The sequence below is a fragment of the Macaca nemestrina genome, chromosome 8 (genome assembly GCF_043159975.1).
Source record: "Macaca nemestrina isolate mMacNem1 chromosome 8, mMacNem.hap1, whole genome shotgun sequence".
Lineage (NCBI taxonomy): Eukaryota > Metazoa > Chordata > Mammalia > Primates > Cercopithecidae > Macaca > Macaca nemestrina.
The window spans coordinates 114,566,144-114,586,425 of record NC_092132.1 but is presented as its reverse complement, the minus strand read 5'-3'; the positions used below and the strand labels follow the sequence as shown (position 1 = coordinate 114,586,425).

The window sequence follows — 20,282 nt, the reverse complement described above, 5'->3', positions numbered from 1 at the left end:
ATGGGACCTACACTTGGGATGGAGACAATTGAAAATATGACCACCCTAATTTTGAGCCTCCAGGCTTCTTTGAGTCTATTGAACCTATAGAATGATCTAGTTCTGATTTCTCCCCCATCACTCTTCATAACATAAAGTGTATTCTCATCAGTATCTTCCCACTATCCTTCATGGCCACTAGCTGAAAATGGAGAAAAGGCACAGAATAATAGAGACAGGGATGTGAGAGACTTTATAAAGCAGTAAGGAAACTATACCCCAAAAAGATTTGGTCCTAGCCAGCAGTTACTGCCAACATCAGGGAAGTACACATGTGACTGAATTCTGAGAGCTTGATCATGAGATTGAATAGAGGAACACAACATGGGATAGGGGGGTATTTATTGTTTTGGGAGCACTCTTCCAAAGTACAGCATTTAACATACTGGCACAGATCCTAGAAGACAGTAAAATCTTTCCACTAGGATGGCTTCCAGCAGCATGGAAAAAACATGATGACTCACCCTAAGTGAAATTTAAATGACAGAATTTCCATAGCAGATAGTGGAGAAAAGAAGAAAAAGGCTCAGGGAAGTGGGAATACTGTAATCTATATACTGTGTATTTAAGGCCAAATGATTTGGCCAATCAGGAAAGCCCAAGGCCATAAGGAATGTGCTAGAGAAAGGGATACCATATTCACTATAAATTTCAAAGATGGCCTCCTCTGCAAGTCACAGTCGGAATGCCACTATAGTAGTACACTCACCAGTAGCAATGGATATGATAAGATCTGGAAAAATCAAGACCCAATAACAGTACTTAACTATCAGAAGCCAGATGAATAATGTTGTTATAAGCAGTAGATACACAGTAGCAGACATGGGTACTTTCCCTACCAAGTGTCAGGGAGAGAGTTAATACAGCATGATTTCCCTGTATTTTGTGAGCAGCCAATAAGGGTGCTACTCAGATTGTTCCATTAAAGGAAATGTATTAAAATAGATGACTAGGAGGCTGTGAAGAGTTGTTTCAGTAAATATCTCAATGTTAGGTCCACACTCTGAATCTAAACCAATTTGCAGAGCCAGAACTCATTGACTTAAGCGGGAGCAAGGGCTGTAGGAAAAAACCCCATAGCACCTTGGCAAATATACATGTTAACTATTCCTCTAGTATGTTCCCATATGGACTTACAACCATTAATCACATATCTGTTGACTGGGGAAAAGAAAATATCCAAGCATTTTAAAAACTAGTGGACACAGACTGCATTAATATCCAGAAGCCCAATGTGATCATGGTCTTCCTGTGACAGTGAGGACTTAGAGACACCCAAAGTTAAATAGAGTCCTGGCCAAGTTTCAGTTTACAGTGGGTCTGCTAGTTCCACAAATCCATTTGGTTGTTATTTCTCAGACCTAGTGTATATAATTGGAGTTGGCATATTTAATAGTTTGTGCAATTCCCTCAGTGGGACCTTAGTGTGTTTGGTATCTGTAACTATCTGCTTCAAGAAATTAGTGCTACCTTTAAAGATCTAAAGGATGAAGGGATGTTTGGCTGTATAATACACATGTTAAATTATTCAATATGATCCCTGCAGAAACAAGATCATCCTGGAAGATAATATTAAACTACTACAAATGTAATCAGGTAGTAGACTTGATTGCATTCACTGTGCCAGTGTATGTCCATGCTAGAGCAGATTAGCATGGCCTCAAATATGTGTGAAAAGTGTATCCTCTAATACACTTGCCCCTAAAAGCAAGTGTATTATTATTATTATTTATTATACTTTAAGTTCTAGGGTACATGTGCACAACGTGCAGGTTTGATACATAGGTATACATGTGCCGTGTTGGTTTGCTGTACCCATCAACTCATCATTTACATTAGATATTTTTCCTAATGCTATCCCTGTCCCCACCCCCCACCCTCCGACAGGTCCCGGTGTGTGATGTTCCCCGCCCTGTGTCCAAGTGATCTCATTGTTCAGTTCCCACCTATGAGTGAGAACATGCACTGTTTGGTTTTCTGTCCTTGTGATAGTTTGCTGATAATGATGGTTTCCAGCTTCATCCATGTTCCTGCAAAGAACATGAACTCAACCTTTTTTATGGCTGCATACTATTCCATGGTGTATATGTGCCACATTTTCTTAATCCAGTCTATCATTGATGGACCTTTGGGTTGGTTCCAAGTCTTTGCTATTGTCAATAGTGCCACAATAAACATACATGTGCATGTATCTTTACAGTAGTATGATTTATAATCCTTTAGGTATATACTCAGTAATGGGATCACTGGGTCAAATGGCAAATTCTAGTTCTAGATCCTTGAGGAATCATCACACTGTCTTCCACAATGGTTGAACTAATTTACACTCCCACCAACAGTGTAAAAGCATTTCTCCACATCCTCTCCAGCATCTGTTGTTTCCTGATTTTTTAATGATCACCATTTTAACTGGCATGAGATGGTATCTCACGGTGGTTTTGATTTGCATTTCTCTGATGACCAGTCATGGTGAGCATTTTTTCATGTGTCTGTTGGCTGCATAGATGTCTTCTTTTGAGAAGTGTCTATTTATATCCTTTGCCCACTTTTTGATGGGGTTGTTTGTTTTTTCTTGTAAATTTGTTTGACTTCTTTGTAGATTCTCTATATTAGTCCTTTGTCAGATGGGTAGATTCAAAAATTTTCTCCCATTCTGTAGGTTGCCTGTTCACTCTGATGGTAGTTTCTTTTGACATGTAGAAGCTCTTTAGTTTAATTGGATTCCATTTGTGTATTTTGGCTTTTGTTTTCATAGATTTTGGTATTTTAGTTATGAAGTCCTTGGCCATGCCTATGTCCTGAATGGTATTGCCTAAGTTTTCTTCTAGGGTTTTTATGGTTTTAGGTTTAACAGTTAAGTCTTTAATCCATCTTGAAGTAATTTTTCTATAAAGTGTAAGAAAGGGATCTGGTTTCAGCTTTCTACATATGGCTAGCCAGTTTTCCCAGTACCATTTATTAAATAGGGAATCCTTTCCCCATTTCTTCTTTTTGTCAGGGTTGTCAAAGATCAGGTGGTTGTACATGCGTGGTGTTATCTCTGAGGCCTGTGTTCCATTCCATTGGTCTATGTGTCTGTTTTAGTACCAGTACCATGCTGTTTTGGTTACTCTAGCCTTGTAGTATAACTTGAAGCCAGGTAGCGTGATGCCTCCAGCTTTGTTCTTTTTGCTTAGGGTAGTCTTGGCTATGCAGGCTCTTCTTTGGTTCCATATGATATTTAAAGTGTTTTTTCCAATTCTGTGAAGAAAGTCGTTGGTAGCTTAATGGGGATGGCATTGAATCTATAAATTACTTCGGGCAGTATGGCCATTTTCACGATATTGATTCTCTCTATTCATGAGTATGGAATATTATTCCATTTGTTTGTGTCCTCTTATTTCATTGAGCAGTGGTTTGTAGTTCTTCTTGAAGAGATCCTTCGCATCCCTTGTAAGTTGGATTCCTAGGTATTTTATTCTCTTTGTAGCAATTGTGAATGGGAGTTCACTCAAGATTTGGCTCTCTGTTTGTCTGTTAATGGTGTATAGGAATGCTTGTGATTTTTGCACATTATTTTGTATCCTGAGACTTTGCTGAAGTTTCTTATCAGCTTAAGGAGATTTTGGGCTGAGATGATGGGGTTTTCTAAATATACAATCATGTCATCTGCAAACAGGGACAATTTGACATCCTCATTTCCTAATTGAATACCCTTTCTTTCTTTCTCCTGTCTGATTGCCCTAGCCAGAACTTCCAACACTATGTTGGCTAGAAGTGGTGAGAGAGGGCATCCTTGTCTTTTGCTAGTTTTCAAAGGGAATGCTTCCAGTTTTTGTCCGTTCAGTATGATATTGTCTGTGGGTTTATCATAAATGGCTCTTATGATTTTGAGATACATTCCATGAATACCCAGTTTATTGAGAGTTTTTAGCATGAAGTGCTGTTGAATTTTGTCAAAGGCCTTTTCTGCATCTATTGAGATAATCATGTGGTTTTTGTCTTTGGTTCTGTATATGATGGATTGCATTTAATGATTTGCATATGTTGAACCAGCCTTGCATCCTAGGGATGAAGCCCCTTTGATCGTGGTGGATAAGCTTTTTGATGTGCTGCTGGATTCGGTTTGCCAGTATTTTATTGAGGATTTTCACATTGATGTCCATCAGGGATATTGGTCTAAAATTCTCTTTTTTTGTTGTGTCTGCCAGGCTTTGGTATGAGGATGATGCTGGCCTCATAACATGAGTTAGGGAGGATTCCCTCTTTTTCTATTGATCAGAATAGTTTCAGAAGGAATGGTACCGTCTCCTCTTTGTACCTCTGTTAGAATTCGACTGTGAATCTGTCTGGTCCTGGACTTTTTTTGGTTGGTAGGCTATTAGTTATTGCCTCAGGGTCTATTGTTGGTCTATTCAGGGATTCAACTTCTTCCTGGTTTAGTCTTGGGAGGGTGTATGTGTCCAGGAATTTATCCATTTCTTCCAGATTTTCTAGTTTATTTGTGTAGAGGTGTTTATAGTATTCTCTGATGGCAGTTTGTATTTCTGTAGGATCCGTGATGTTATCCCTTTGCCATTTTTTATCGCATCTATTTGATTCTTCTTTCTTTTCTTCTTTATTAGTCTTGCTAGCAGTCTGTCAATTTTGTTGATCTTTTCAAAAATCCAGATCCTGGATTCATTGATTTTTTTTAAAGGGTTTTTTGTGTCTCTATCTCTTTCAGTTCCGCTCTGATCTAAGTTATTTGTTGCCTTCTGCTAGCTTTTGAATTTATTTGCTCTTGCTTCTCTAGTTCTTTCAACATGATGTTACGGTGTTGATTTTAGATCTTTCCTGCTTTCTCTTGTGGACATTAGTGCTATAAATTTCCTTCTACACACTGCTTTAAATGTGTCCCAGAAATTCTGGTACATTGTGTCTTCGTTCTCATTGGTTTCAAAGAACATCTTTATTTCTGCCTTCATTTCATTATTTACCTGGTAGTCATTCAGGAGCAGATTGTTCAGTTTCCATGTAGTTGTATGGTTTTGAGTGAGTTTCTTAATTCTGAGTTCTAATTTGAGTGCACTGTGGTATGAGAGACAGTTTATTGTTATTTCTGTTCTTTTACATTTGCTGAGGTGTGCTTTGCTTCCAATTTTGTGGTCAGTTTTAGAATAAGTGCAATGTGGTGCTGAGAATAACGTATATTCTGTTGATTTGGGCTGGAGAGTTCTGTGGATGTCTATTAGGCCTGCTTGTTGCAGAGCTGAGTTCAGGTCCTGAATATCCTTGTTAACCTTCTGTCTCGTTGATCTGTCTAATATTGACAGTGGGGTGTTAAGGTCTCCTATTATTATTGTGTGGGAGTCTAAGTCTCTTTGTAGGTCTCTAAGGATTTGCTTTATGAATCTGGGTGCTCCTGTATTGGGTGCATATATATATTTATGATAGTTAGCTCTTCTTGTTGAATTGATCCCTTTACCATTATGTAATGGCCTTTATTGTCTCTTTTTTTTTTTTCCATATGGACTGACTTTTTTTATTTATTTATTTATTATTATTATACTTTAAGTTGTAGGGTACATGTGCATAACGTGCAGGTTTGTTACATATGTATACTTGTGCCATGTTGCTGTGCTGCACCCATCAACTCGTCATTTACATCAGGTATAACTCCCAATGCAATCCCTCCCCCCTCCCCCCTCCCCATGATAGGCCCCGGTGTGTGATGTTCCCCTTCCTGAGTCCGAGTGATATCATTGTTCAGTTCCCACCTATGAGTGAGAACATGCGGTGTTTGGTTTTCTGTTCTTGTGATAGTTTGCTAAGAATGATGGATTCCAGCTGCATCCAAGTCCCTACAAAGGACTCAAACTCATCCTTTTTTATGGCTGCATAGTATTCCATGGTGTATATGTGCCACATTTTCTTAATCCAATCTGTCACTGATGGACATTTGGGTTGATTCCAAGTCTTGATCTTTGTTGGTTTAAAGTCTGCTTTATCAGAGACTAGGATTGAAACCCCTCCTTTTTTTTGCTTTCCATTTGCTTGGTAGATCTTCCTCCATCCCTTTATTTTGAGCCTATGTGCGTCTTTGCATGTGAGATGAGTCTCCTGAATACAGCACACTGATGGGTCTTGATTCTTTATCCAATTTGCCAGTCTGTGTCTTTTCATTGGGGCATTTATCCCATTTACATTTAAGGTTAATATTGTTATGTGTGAATTTGATCCTATCATTATGATGTTCACTGGTTATTTTTCCCATTAATTGATGCAGTTTCTTCCTAGCCTTGATGGTGTTTACAATTTGGCCTCTTTTTGCAGTGGCTGGTACCAGTTCTTTCTTTCCATGTTTAGTGCTTCCTTCAGGAGCTCCTGTAAGGCAGGCCTGGTGGTGACAAAATCTCTCAGCATTTGCTTGTCTGTAAAGGATTTTATTTCTCCTTCACTTATGAAACTTAGTTTGACTGGATATAAAATTCTGGGTTGAAAATTCTTTTCTTTAAGAATGTTGAATATTGGCCTCCACTCTCTTCTGGCTTGTAGGGTTTCTGCCAAGAGATCCACTGTTAGTCTGATGGGCTTCCCTTTGTGGGTAATCCGAACTCTTTCTCTGGGTGCCCTTAACATTTTTCCCTTCATTTCAACCTTTGTGAATCTGACAATTATGTGTCTTGAGGTTGCTCTTCTCTAGGAGTATCTTTGCAGTGTTCTCTGTATTTCCTGAAGTTGAATGTTGGCTTGCCTTGCTAGGTTGGGGAAGTTCTCCTGGATAATATCCTGAAGAGTGTTTTCCAACTTGCTTCCATTCTCCCCATCACTTTCGGGTATACCAATCAAACGTAGATTTGGTCTGTTCATATAGTCCCATATTTCTTGGAGGTTTTGTTCATTTCTTTTTACTCTTTTTTCTCTAACCTTGTTTTCTCACTTTATTTCATTAACTTCATCTTCAATCACTGATACCCTTTCTTCCACTTAATCGAATTGGCTATTGATGCTTGTGCATGCCTCACGAAGTTCTCGTGCCATGGTTTTCAGCTCCATCGGGTCATTTAAGGTCTTCTCTACACTGCCTATTCTAGTTAGCCATTCATCTAATCTTTTTTCAAGGTTTTTAGCTTCATTGTGATGGATTTGAACATCCTTCTTTAGCTTGGAGAAGTTTATTATTACCAACTGTCAACTCGTCAAAGTCATTCTCCATCCAGCTTTGTTCCATTGCTGGGGAGGAGCTGTGATCCTTTGGAGGAGAAGCAGCACTCTGATTTTCAGAATTTTCAGCTTTTCTGCTCTGGTTTCTCCTCATCTTTGTGGTTTTGTCTACCTTTGGTCTTTGATGTTGGCGACCTACAGATGGGATTTTGGTATAGATGACTTTTTTGTTGATGTTGATTCTATTTCTTTCTGTTTGCTAGTTTTCCTTCTAATGGTCAGGTCCCTCAGCTGCAGGTCTGTTGAAGTTTGCTGGAGGTCTACTCCAGACCCTGTTTCCCTGGGTATCACCAGCGGAGGCTGCAGAACAACAAATATTGCAGAACAGCAAATATTGCTTCATCCCAGAGGGGCAGCCACCTATATGAAGTGTCTGTCGGCCCCTACTGGGAGGTGTCTCCTAGTTAGGCTACACGGGGGTCAGGGACCCACTTGAAGAGGCAGTCTGTCCCTTCTCAGAGCTCAACTGTCATGATGGGAGAACCACTGCTCTCTTCAGAACTATCAGACAGGGACGTTTAAGTCTGCAGAAGTTGTCTGCTGCCTTTTGTTCAGGTATGCCCTGCCCACAGAGGTGGAGTCTAGAGGCAGTAGGCCTTGTTGAGCTGTGGTGGGCTCCACCAAGTTCCAGCTTCCTGGCCACTTTGTTTACCTACTCAAGCCTCAGCAATGGCAGATGCCCCTCCCTCAACCAGGCTGCTGTCTCGCAGATCGATCCCAGACTGCTGCACCAGCAGCGAGCAAGGTTCTGTGGGCGTGGGACCTGTCGAGCCAGGCACGGGAGAGAATCACCTTGTCTGCCAATTTCTAAGACCTTGGGAAAAGTGCAATATTTGGGTGGGAGTGCCCCATTTTTCCAGGTAGTCTGTTACAGCCTCTCTTGGCTAAGAATGGGAAATCCTCTAACCCCTTGTGCTTCTGGGGTGAGGTGATGCCCCGCCCTGCTTCAGCTCACCCTCCATGGGCTGCACCCACTGTCCAGCCAGTCCCAGTGAGATGAACCAGGTACCTCTGTTGGAAATGCAGAAATCACCCGTCTTCTGCATTGATCACACTGGGAGCTGCAGACTGGAGCTGTTCCTATTCGGCCATCTTGGCAAGTGTATTATTTTCTATCCCTATTTGAAAAGAAGATTAGAAATAGTTTACATTCACATAGAGTGGATAACAGGATTCATTTAGAATTTTTCTCCAGGGTTACATTTGCTCTTTTTCCCTCCATCATAATACAGTAGAAGAGATTTGGACTTCTCATAAAACGTAACATTGATCCAATCCATCAGTGATTTTATACTAGTCAGGCAAAATAAGCAAAGGATAGCCAGCACGCTGGAAGGACCAAATAAAACACATGTGCTACAAAGGACAGGAGATAGACTCTGGAAAACTATGTAAGTTCCAGAGGTTTCTGTCCATAAGTGACATGCTTCAAATCTCTCATTTCGTTAAGAAGAGGAAGTTACAAGGTCAAGCCCAATATTCATTAGACTAGGAAGTATTTGCTCCTACCAGAAAAAGAAACATACTGTTTTTTAAAAAAATAACTTACTGCAATAGATATAATCATTTTCTGTGTGTGTAAGATAAGACAATATTTCTTTCTACTTGCATCGACAGGGTATGCATAGGAACAAAAGCATAATCAGTAAGTACATTATCTTTTTGAAATTAAATTTCCTTAGTCTGTTACTGACATTTAATTTATATTAAGACTGATAATTCAACTGACATATTTGCATTTTAAGGTGCTCAAGGTGCTCCATTTGCCTGTTTTAAAGAAGTTAATTCTCTGCATGAAACATCTGAAAACTGTGGTTTTAAAAATTCACAACCATTACCATGTGAAAGGAAGTACGTATGTAGAAAATGATTACTTATTTGAATCATAAAAATTATGTATTTTTATCAAGAGATACTAAGTAGTAATGAACGTTAAATTGTGTAACATGGGAATATTTTCAAATACCAATACATACTTTTTTTCTATGAAATTCAGGATTTTATATTATTTTCCCTTGATATCATCCTAAAAATGAGATTGGACAAAAAAAAATGCTGATACTTAGTAACAGAGGAAGAAAATGGACACACAGTGCCAGAAATCAGAACTGCTATTCTATATTGAGAATTCAAATGAGGTTTTGTATTAAGTCTGTAAATAGCAACAATCTTAAAGCAAACCTCAAGCTTTGATTTTTAAGACATAGAATTGTTGAGAAGAAGAAAGTTATTTTTGTTTTTGCTGATTGTGTCCAAAACATCAATATGTAAAGCATGGAAGTATCTGTTAATAGCTAAATTCAGACTATTGGGACGTAGTGTCACTATAATCCATGTAATAAAGGGATTAATGAAATCCAGTAATCTAATAAAGGAAGTGCCTACCCCATAACGAATATTTCCTTAATTTTATCTTCCTTAATTTCATTGAAAATTAGAGTCACAAAAATGTGTAACAGAGCCAGATTCACAAAATAAGAGAATGGGAATAACATAAAAAAAATTAGATATAATTAATTCAGGGAGAAGCAGACATTTCTTTTAGTCTCAAAGACATAGCCAGGAAAAACCATAATAAAATCCTCAGGTAAGCACCACTATCAGTACTGTTAAAAACAATACGGTTCCTTTATGAAGATGAGAAATGGATGAAGAAGGTATCCAGTTGGGTGGGACTAAAGTAGTATCCTCCATCACCCTCCTCCTTATATGAAATTACTATGGATATGTATGCTGTGGAGAAGATGCAGAACTTCCCACTTGCCCCAACACAGGAGGATTAGTACATGGAAAGAAGAAAGGTAGAATCACAAAGAAAGTACTGATGAGTGGGAATCTCAGGAGGAGACCCTGCATAATCAGCCACACCTATTGGATATTAATACAGAGCACCAGGGGCCAGCAGTCTCAGTTACACCACAGTGGATCCCCAAAAGACAGAAGATGGTGGTATGACAACCCCCACTTAATCTTCTTCCTGATGTTCAGAGGCACATTTGCTGCCTTTAATTTAAGATTATTCATAAAAAAAGATAAAAGATACCTGGAAGAAATTGTGAAAGTTAGTAAACATGACTCCTTTGGACTTTGTCTTATGTGATAATAGTACATGAATTTTCCTGAAATATCATCATTAGATGAAACTAAAATTGAATAGCATACATCATCTCATCTAAACAGACTGCGATTCCTTTTCAGAAAAGAAAAAAATAGTTCTAAGAATTTAACTATAAGTGCAAATTTTGGGAAAATGGACTTGGAGGAAGAATTTGTACTCGATAGCCAGACTAGAAGGATACATACGTACTATGCAAGTCTGGTTTAGAATACATTCTATAGAAAGAGAGTGGAGCCAAAATCAAAAGAAATATCGAGACCTGAGAAAGTAGAAAAGTTATGCTGGAGAGAAGACAAAAGTGGAATGTAATTTAGGTTTCAGCTCTTAATCTCATTTCAATCTTTACTTCGTGATGTAATTAAGTTTATTCTTCTGATACTGAAAAAGCCTCAAATGGTCTTTTAGGACAAATGGGTAAAATTCCCTAAGAGGAGCCTTTTGATTAAATAATAATGACATGTTCAGTAGACGCAGATCAATGGCTAAAAATGATTATTCTCATTGAGGATGGTATTTGATAATTAGATTTCAATAATTTCAAGTAAAAAAAGTTACATAGATTGTCTTTCAGAGCATAGTCTAGAAATACTGTTAGCCTCATAGAGAAGCCAGTATTTTACCCAATGATAGATTACAAATGGCAAAATAAAGCATCTGTGGGATAAGATAACCTTTGGTATGCTTGTGGCATGGAGGGGATCTAAAAGTTCTTAAATTTTTAACAGATAAGTTAAATATGCTGGAAATATCTGTATGTTGGGAGAAATTGTGGATCAAAATGAAGGGTGTGTATACAGCAGAAATGTACTGTCTATACATCATGACAAGAATGATAGGCACAATAAAATGTACAGAAAGAGAAATGCAATTAGCCACTCTCAGCAAATTTTGTGTAATAAGTGACCAGGCTGGCCAAGCTATATCAAACCGGGGCAAGTGACTAATTCTCCCAGAGTGTGGTAAAATGTGAATGGTCTAAGACGACTGGAACCTAGAGAACCAAAATTGGGCTCTATAATAGGAAATGAAGTCATGTCTTCACATCTGAGTTAAGCATATACATTTCAATTCTGCTATTAAGACAGTTGCATTTCGTTGTTGTGCACCATAAAATAATGTTTTAGTTTGGCATTTTTCAAGTGTTGTACTGTCAATTAACAGTATTTATGTTACCATCTATGCAGTACTCACTTGGAACTTGTTATCATTAAGAGATAAACTGATAAGGAATTTTTTGCTTTCCACTTCCAGGGATGTTCTCTGTGGAAAATTAGCTTGTGTTCAGCCGCATAAAAATGCTTATAAAAGTGACATTCAATATACAGTTTATTCATATATTCAAGACCATGTCTGTGTATCTATAGCCACTGGGTCCTCCATGAGATCAGATGGAACAGACAATGCCTATGTGGCTGATGGCACCATGTGTGGTCCAGAAATGGTAACAAAAATGTGATAATTTATATTCAGCTGTGTTAAATTATGTTGATTATCAGATACTGCATTCCATGATGACTATCACAATTATATTGAATGGATTTAAACTTTTGCTGGCATTTATTTCCCATGTGATGTTTAAATGATAATTAAAACAAGCCTAAGTTATCCAATTATGTTGCTTTTTGGATTAAAATACTATCAGTCTTTATGTAAAAAAAGTGTATGTGTGTGTATATATATATATATATATATATATATTTTTTTTTTTTTTTTTTGAGACGGAGTCTGGCTCTGTTGCCCAGGCTGGAGTGCAGTGGCCGGATCTCAGCTTACTGCAAGCCCCGCCTCCTGGGTTTACGCCATTCTCCTGCCTCAGCCTCCCGAGTAGCTGGGAGTACAGGCGCCCGCCACCTCGCCCGGCTAATTTTTTTTGTATTTTAGTAGAGACGGGGTTTCACCGTGTTAGCCAGGATGGTCTCGATCTCCTGACCTCGTGATCCGCCCGTCTCGGCCTCCCAAAGTTATATATATATATTTTAAGCACAAGATTTTACTAACTGACATCTGGTAGCTTTAAATTGTAAAATGCTAATACAAAGTTTCCCATTTTCCTTGTTTCACAAAGAACATTAATTGACTTTACATATTTCTTAAATTATTTGATTTGTATCTGACCAAAATACAAGTGTACAAAAGGTTTGAAACCAAACAATCTATACTGGGAAACATTGCTATAGTATGCATATACAGGCTCATGCATGAATATATATGAACGCTTATATCTGTGTCATCATAACATAAAAAGAGGACAAAAAGGCTTTAGAGACTTGGTTAATCTTGCAATACAAGGGCACATGTTCCAGAAAACATGATACTATGTGGCATCTGAAATTTCGCACAATAATTATAAATAGAGTGTTGCATTTAAATGTCATTTGGTGCTTATTTGATGTGTAAAAATAAAACAAAACCTAGAAATAGAGGATGAGTTAGTTAATTGTTATATCTGGTGTCAGCAACCCTAATCCCTTGAGAAACCTTCGTGTGGTGATCTGCTCCTGTAATGACTCTCAGTGATCCCACTTTCTGTCATTCATTCCTTTGTGTAATCCCTTCCTTTGCCTGTAGGCTGTATCTAATGACTTGCTTGTAACAAATAAAATGCAAAAGTTTTGGAATGTCACAAGATTAGAGGTTGGAGACAAGAAAGAAGATGAGAACAGATAGTGACTTCTGTTTTGCATGGACTGTCTCCCTTGCGTTCTCAGATTGCTTGCTTTGCTGAAGCAAGCTGCCTTCCTGGAAAATCCCACGAGGAAAGCAACTGTGGGACAGTGAAAATCTGAGGCCCTCAGTTCAACAGCCTGTGAGGGACTGAATTCTGCCAAAACCACACAAGCAAGCTATGAAGAGGAGCTTTGCAAGTCAGACCAAGAGATGAGACAACAGTCCCAGAAAGCAGATAACACCTTGATTTCAGCTTGTAAGAGACTGTGGAGCAGAGAACCCAGATAAGATGTGCTTGAATTTCAGACTCACAGAAGCTGTGATATAATAAATATGTGTTGTTTAATGTCATTAATTTTGGTGATAATTTTGTTAGGCATCAATAGATAACTGATACAGATTTGATACCTGGAAATATGGTGCTGCTATAACAAATACCTTAAAAAGTGGGAAGGAATATAGAACAAGGAAGTAGATAGAGACCAAAAGAATGTTGAAGACCAAGGTACAGAAAGCTCAAATTGCCTGGGACGGACCTTAAGTACAACTCCGGAGTTGAAGGACCTGGCTGGTGAGGGCTCAAGTGGTAGTTAGGAGTATGTTATGAAAGACTGGAGGAAGTAAGGTTCTTTTTATATAGTGGCAGAAAGCTTAGCATATTGTCTTCTACACGTATGTGGAAAGTAGAATATGTACATAACTTGGTGATCTAGCTTCTGATCCCTTCTAACAGCTTATAATATAATATGAAATGAAATAAGCTGAGGGAACTGTTAAATAAAACGTAACCATTGATGATTTTGAAAAATCTTAGCCTCTACAGACAGCAAAGGATGCTGAAATAAAGAAATGGATTCCAAGAACTATTAGGAAACCATGGTCAAGAGTGAGGCTATAAAACACTAGTTAAGAGTTCCAAAAGATTAGTCAAGATCAACTCTTAACGAATGTTCTACAATAAAAGGCTCAGAATGTTATTCAGTTATACAAAAGTCCTTTCAAGAAAGAAAGACTGTGCCTCACAAATCCTCTAATTTTAAAAAGTAGAGCATCTAGAAACTTCAGAGCTTTGTCCTTCAGCCATCTCAGCAGAAGCCCAAGGTAGAAAATGGTTCATTTCAAAGATATTTGAGAGCATGGCTTTTGTTTAATGTAATGAGTCCCAAAGAGATTCACAGGAGACCCACAGTTTTTGAGAAACTGCCAGTAAAGAAAATACAAAATGAAAAGAGGCTGTTGGACCCCCAAAATTCTACTGAGAGGAGGCAAGCTGAGACAATTGCTCAGAGGCAAACGCGTGCTATCTTTCCTGAAAAATGAAGGAATACTTAATGAAATAAGAACTGAGAAGGCAGCACTGAGAGCCAAGAGAGATTATTCAGAAACCTTGAAAGCCAATCAAGGAACTCCCAACATGAGCCCTTCTAGATATTTCAGAATTGCTATGGACTAGTAATTCCTTTTTAGTTCTAATCCTCCCCCCAACACACACACTTTGAATGAAAGTATCTGTAAGTTATTCTATGCCTTTATTACCATTATATATTGTTGGGGTTGGGGACAGATTACTCTCTAGTGTCAAAGATCTACAAATGGAGGAGCAATACTCAAGGAAGTATACCCATGAACTTAATCCACAGATGGAGTTAACTCAGATGAAGAAATAGGCTTTGAGCTGATGCTATAATGAAATGAGAATGCTGGAGAGCTTGACAATTCTTGTGGTTTTTATGTCTAAAAGATACGCAACATTAGAAGCTGAACTGTGCTGCTCAGCTTTTTTTTTTTTTTTTTTTTTTTTTTTTTTTTTTTGAGACGGAGTCTCGCTCTGTCACCCAGGCTGGAGTGCAGTGGCCTGATCTCAGCTCACTGCAAGCTCCGCCTCCTGGGTTTACGCCATTCTCCTGCCTCAGCCTCCCGAGTAGCTGGGACTACAGGAGCCCGCCACCTCGCCCGGCTAGTTTTTTGTATTTTTTAGTAGAGACGGGGTTTCACTGTGTTAGCCAGGATGGTCTCGATCTCCTGACCTCGTGATCCGCCCGTCTCGGCCTCCCAAAGTGCTAGGATTACAGGCTTGAGCCACCGCGCCCGGCCTGCTGCTCAGCTTTTAAAATGCCCTCCAATATCTTACCATCTTCTGCTTACTCCCTTCATAATACACTTTCCCTACCAACCATGTGAGGGATGGACACAGTGACTTGCTTCTAGCAAATAGAGTATGGAAAAAATGGTGGACTATAACTTACAATATTAGGTTACAACAGATAGTATTTTTCATTTTGTTCTCCTGCCCCTTCTTCATTGCTTACTTGGATGAAACAAGCTGCCACATTGAAGAGTAATACATGGAAAGAAACTGAGTATGTCCTCCACCCAAAAGACCTTGAGGAAATGAGCATGTTAATACAACAGCCTTCTGACAACCACGTGACAAATTTGGAAGCATATTCATTTTAGTAAAAGCTTCAGATGAAATTGGCTGGCATTTTAATACCAGTCTATGCAAATATCTGAAGCAAAAGACCAAGCTGTGCCATTCCTTTCATCACTTGCAGAAACTGAGATAATACGGGTATTGTTTCCTTGTCCAAAGACAAACTTCTAAGAGTGCAATTTCTGATTTGCAAGCTAAGTATGTTTTTGGTTCTATGAGAAACTGCTATAATCTTTGATTGAGTGGCTCTACCATTTTTCATTTCCACTAGCAGTGTGTGAGTGAGAAGTTTCTCCATATCCTCACTGGCATTTGGTGTTAGCACTACTTATTATTTTCTCATTTTTATATGTGCATAGTGATATTTGCATTCTTTAATGGTTAATTATATTCAATATTTTTTCAATGAACTTATATGTCATCAGTATATCCTCCTGAGTAAAGCATTGGATCATGTCTAGCCTATTTTAATCAGATTGTCTTTTTTTAAAGTTCAGTTTGTTTTTAAATATCATAAAGGCAAGATGGCAAATATTTTCTTCTACTCTGTAGTTTGCTTTACTTACTTTTTTTGGTTGAATGTATAGTTTTATTTGACATACAAAAACCACTTTGAAACACCAAGATGGGAGGATCACTTGAGCTCAGGAATTCCAGACCTGCCTGGGAAACACAGTGAGACCTTGTCTCTAAAAAAAGTAATAATATTTTTAAAAATTAGCCAGGTGAGGTGGCACACACCTGTAGTCTCAGCTACTTGGGAGGCTGAAGCAAGAGGATCTCTTGAGCTCAGGAGATTGGGGCTTTCACACCACTGCACTCCACTCTGGTTAACAAAGCAAGACCCTGTCTCAAATAAATAAATAAATAGAAGATAAAGAAATAAACAATAAGTTGATGAGTTTAGAGATAATTATACATCTGTGAAATGATCACTACCTTCCATGTTGTAAGCTATTTATAACTTCCAAAACTTTTTCCCAATCTTTTATTTATTTATTTACTTATTTATTATTGTTACCTTTCTCATAGAAGCATTTAACATATGATCTATCCCCTAGGAATTTTTTAAGTACATAATACATTATTGTTAACTATATAAACTGTGACATTCAGTCAATCTCTAGGAATTACTTATCTCAGATAACCAAAATGTTTTAACTTTTGACTAATATCTCCCCATTTCTCCCTTCCCCCAGTCCCTAGTAACCACCATTCCACTCTCTGTTTCTGTTAAGTTTTATTATTTAAGATTTGTCATATAAGCAATATCATGTAGCATTTGTTTTTCTGTGCTTGGCTTATTTCGTTTAGCCTATTGTCCTCTAGGTTCATCCATGTTGTTGCAAATGGCAGGAATTCCTTTTTTATAGCTAAGTAATATTCCATTGTATATATATACCATATTTTCTTTATCCATTCATTTATTAATGGACATTTAGATTAGATTTCTTCCATGTTTTGGTTATTGTTAAAAATTCTACATTGAAGAGGGTAGTGTGGACATCTCTTTAGAATCCAGTTCCTTTGGATGTTTACCCAGTAGCGCAATTGGTGGATCATATGGTATTTCTATTTTCAGATTTTGAGAAGCTTATGTACTGCTTCCCATAGTGGCTATATGAATTTATATTCCCACCAACAGTGTACAAGGGTTCCTGTGTTGGTTTATATTAGGTGTCAACCTGACTGGATTGAAGAATGCCTAGATTGCTGGTAAAGTATTGTTTCTAAGTGTGTCTTTGAGTGTTGCCAGAGGAGATTAACATTTGAGTCAGTGGACTGGGAGAGGAAGACCCACCCTCAATGTGGTTTACAGCCTGACTAGAAAAAAGCAGAAGGAAGAAGTTAGGATAAGCTGGCTTGCGGAGTCTTCTGGCTTTCATCTTTCTCCCATGCTGAATGCTTCCTTCCAACCTCTGCCTGTTATCCAGTTCCAAAGTTGCTTCCCCATTTTCAGGTATCTTTATAGCAAAGCCCCACTTCTCTGGTACCAATTTTCTGTATTAGTCTGTTGTCACACTGGTATAAAGAACTACCTGAAACTGGGTAATTTATGAAGAAAAGAGATTTAACTGACTCACAGTTCCACAGGTTGTACAGAAGGCCTGGCTGGGGAAGCCTCAGGAAACTTACAATCACAGTGAAAGACAAAGGGGAAATAAGCACATATCCACATGGCTGGCAAGAGAGAGAGAGAAGAGAGAGGAGAAAGAAGGAGGAAGTGCTACACACATTCAAATAACCAGATCTCATGAGAACTCACTGTCACGAAAACAGCAAGGGGGACATCTACCCCCATGATCCAATCACTTCCTAACAGATCCCTCTGCCAGCATTGGGGATTACAATTCAACATGAGATTTGGGTGGAGACGTAGAGCCAAATCATATCAGTTCCCTTTTCTCCACATCTTCTCCAACTCTTATTATCTTTAGTCTTTTTGATAATAGCTATGCTTACAGGTATGAGGTGATGTCTTATTGTGGTTTTAATTTGCATTTTTCTAATGATTTATTAGTGATTTTGAGTATTTTTTTTCTAATATCTATTGGTGATTTGTATCTTTTTAAAATAAATTTCTATTTATATACTTTGCCCAGTTTTTAATCAGATCATTTTCTTACCATTCATTTGTTAGAGTTCCTCTTATATTTTGGATATTAACTCCTCATCAGATGTATGGGTTTTAAATGTTTTCTATCATTTCATAGGCTGTTTATTCTCTCTGTTAACTGTGTCCTTGACTATGCAGAAGATTTTCTTTGATATAATCCAATTTGTCTATTTTTGCTTTTGTTGCATATACAATTCGTATCTTCAAAATCATGCCCAAACCAATGTCATGAAGATTTTCTGTTATGTTTTCTTTTATTAATTTTATAATTTCAGGTCTTATGGGTTTTTTAATCCATTTTGAGTTGATTTTTGTATAATGTGAGATAAGGGTCTAATTTCATGTTTCTACATATAATATCCAGTTTTCCTGGATATTGACTATAATATCCAGTTTTCTTAACCAGTTTTTGAAGGGAATTTCCATTTCCCTGTTGTGTATTCTTGGCATATTTTTCTAAAATTCATTGACTGTATATTTGTGAATTTATTTCTGGGTTCTCTATTCTGTCCCGTTGTCCATGTATTTGTTTTCATGCCAGTACCATGCCATTTTGCACGCTATCAATTTGTACTATAGTTTTAAGTCAGATTTTGTGATGCCTCCAGCTTTGTTATGTTTGCTTAATAATGGACTTTTGTTGCTTTATAAAAATTTTGAATTTTTTTCTTTTTCTATGAAGATTGTCATTTATATTTTGATACAGATTGCATTGAACCTGTAGGTTGCTTTCGATAGTATGGACAAAAAATACATTTGCAGTCTGTGAAAATGAGATATGTTTTCATTTGTTTGTACCATATTCAATTTCTTTCATCAAGATTTTATATATTTCAATGTTCAGGTGTTTGTCCTCCTGATTAAATTTATTCATAAGTATTATTGGGAGCTATTATAAACAGGATAACTTCTTTGATTTTCTTTTTCAGAATGTTTGTTATTAGCGTATAGAAACCTGTGTACACAGGAGAAGTTCTGGTTCCTGTGTCTGCAAGAGCTTACTGGACTCTGGGGCTATCCTGCAGCCTAAGTCTGCAGCAGTGTGCTGGTGTCTGAATCCACTGGCACAGGACTGGGGCCTGGGTCTGCAGGGGTAGATCTGGAGCCTGGGTTCATGGCGACTGGCTTGGTGATGTGGTCTCCTGGAGTGAGTCTGTTGCTGGAATTTGCAGCAAATTCAGACACATACTTCACTTTTTCTCACCAATGGGAGAGCTCCCAGGTGGAGAGCATCTTTCTCCAATCTGCTCTGTTAGGCTTGGGCGAGAATTGACATGGTTAAAGTAAAATCATTCTTCCTACATTTTCCAATTTGTCTTTCCTCATTTCTGTGCTCCACATTGGTTCTTTCTTCCCTCTCTCAGATTTCAGAGTTCTGATGAAGATTATTTCATGCATGAATGGCTGCCAGATCAGTCTTTGAACCTCCTATTACTCCATTTTGCTAACGCAATTCCTGTAGCTTTTTCCCCCCATCCTCTTTAGAACAGCTCTTCTCAGAACAAAAACTTTTTATTTTCATAAGGTCCAGTTTAGCTTTTATGTATCATGTTTCCTTTTATGTATCATGCTTTTGGTGTCAAATCTAATAATTTTTCATCTAGAACTAGATCATGAAGCTGTTCTCCTGTGTTTTTCAAAAATGTATATTCCATTTTACATTGCAGTCCACATTCCAATGTGGACTTAAAGTGTAACTTAAAGTGTAACTTAAAGTGTAACTTTAAGTTAACACTTTCATGAAGTTTAAGAGTTTTTTTGTTTGCTTGTTTGTTTTTTGCCTGTGTATGGCCATTTAGTTAAAAACTGTTTGTTGAAAGGCTCTTCTTTCTCCATTGAATTACTTTTGTATCTTTGTCAAAAATTAATTAGGTATATTTTGTGGGTCTATTTTGGAGTTCTCTGCACTGTTAAATTGGTCTACATGTCTATTCATCTGTCATTAGCATACTCTTGATTTCCCTAATTCTGAAGTAAACATTAGTATTAGGCAGGGTGATTCTCTTCACCGCATTACTATTTTTCAAAATTGTTTTGGCTATTCTAAGTTCTGTAACTTTTCATATGAATTTTAGAATAAACTTATGTTAGACAAAATATTTGGAGAATTTTGATAGAAATTGTGTAAAAACTGTAGATGAATTTGAGGAGAATTGACATCTTTACTATATTGTCTTTCAATCTATGAATATGATAAGTCTCTTCAACTATATAGGTAGTCT

General features: G+C 37.7%; 1 protein-coding gene across 6 annotated transcripts in view; it reads left to right on the top strand.

Moving 5' to 3' along the window:
* LOC105476552 (disintegrin and metalloproteinase domain-containing protein 18) overlaps positions 1–20,282 on the top strand; it is a 152,073-nt gene that overhangs the window by 89,042 nt on the left and 42,749 nt on the right. For all 6 annotated transcript variants that reach the window (XM_071068348.1, XM_011732576.2, XM_071068351.1 and 3 more), the window contains 2 exons: positions 8,970–9,075; positions 11,594–11,783. In XM_071068348.1, coding sequence (XP_070924449.1) covers positions 8,970–9,075; positions 11,594–11,783 — 296 coding nt within the window. The remainder of the gene's footprint in view (positions 1–8,969; positions 9,076–11,593; positions 11,784–20,282) is intronic.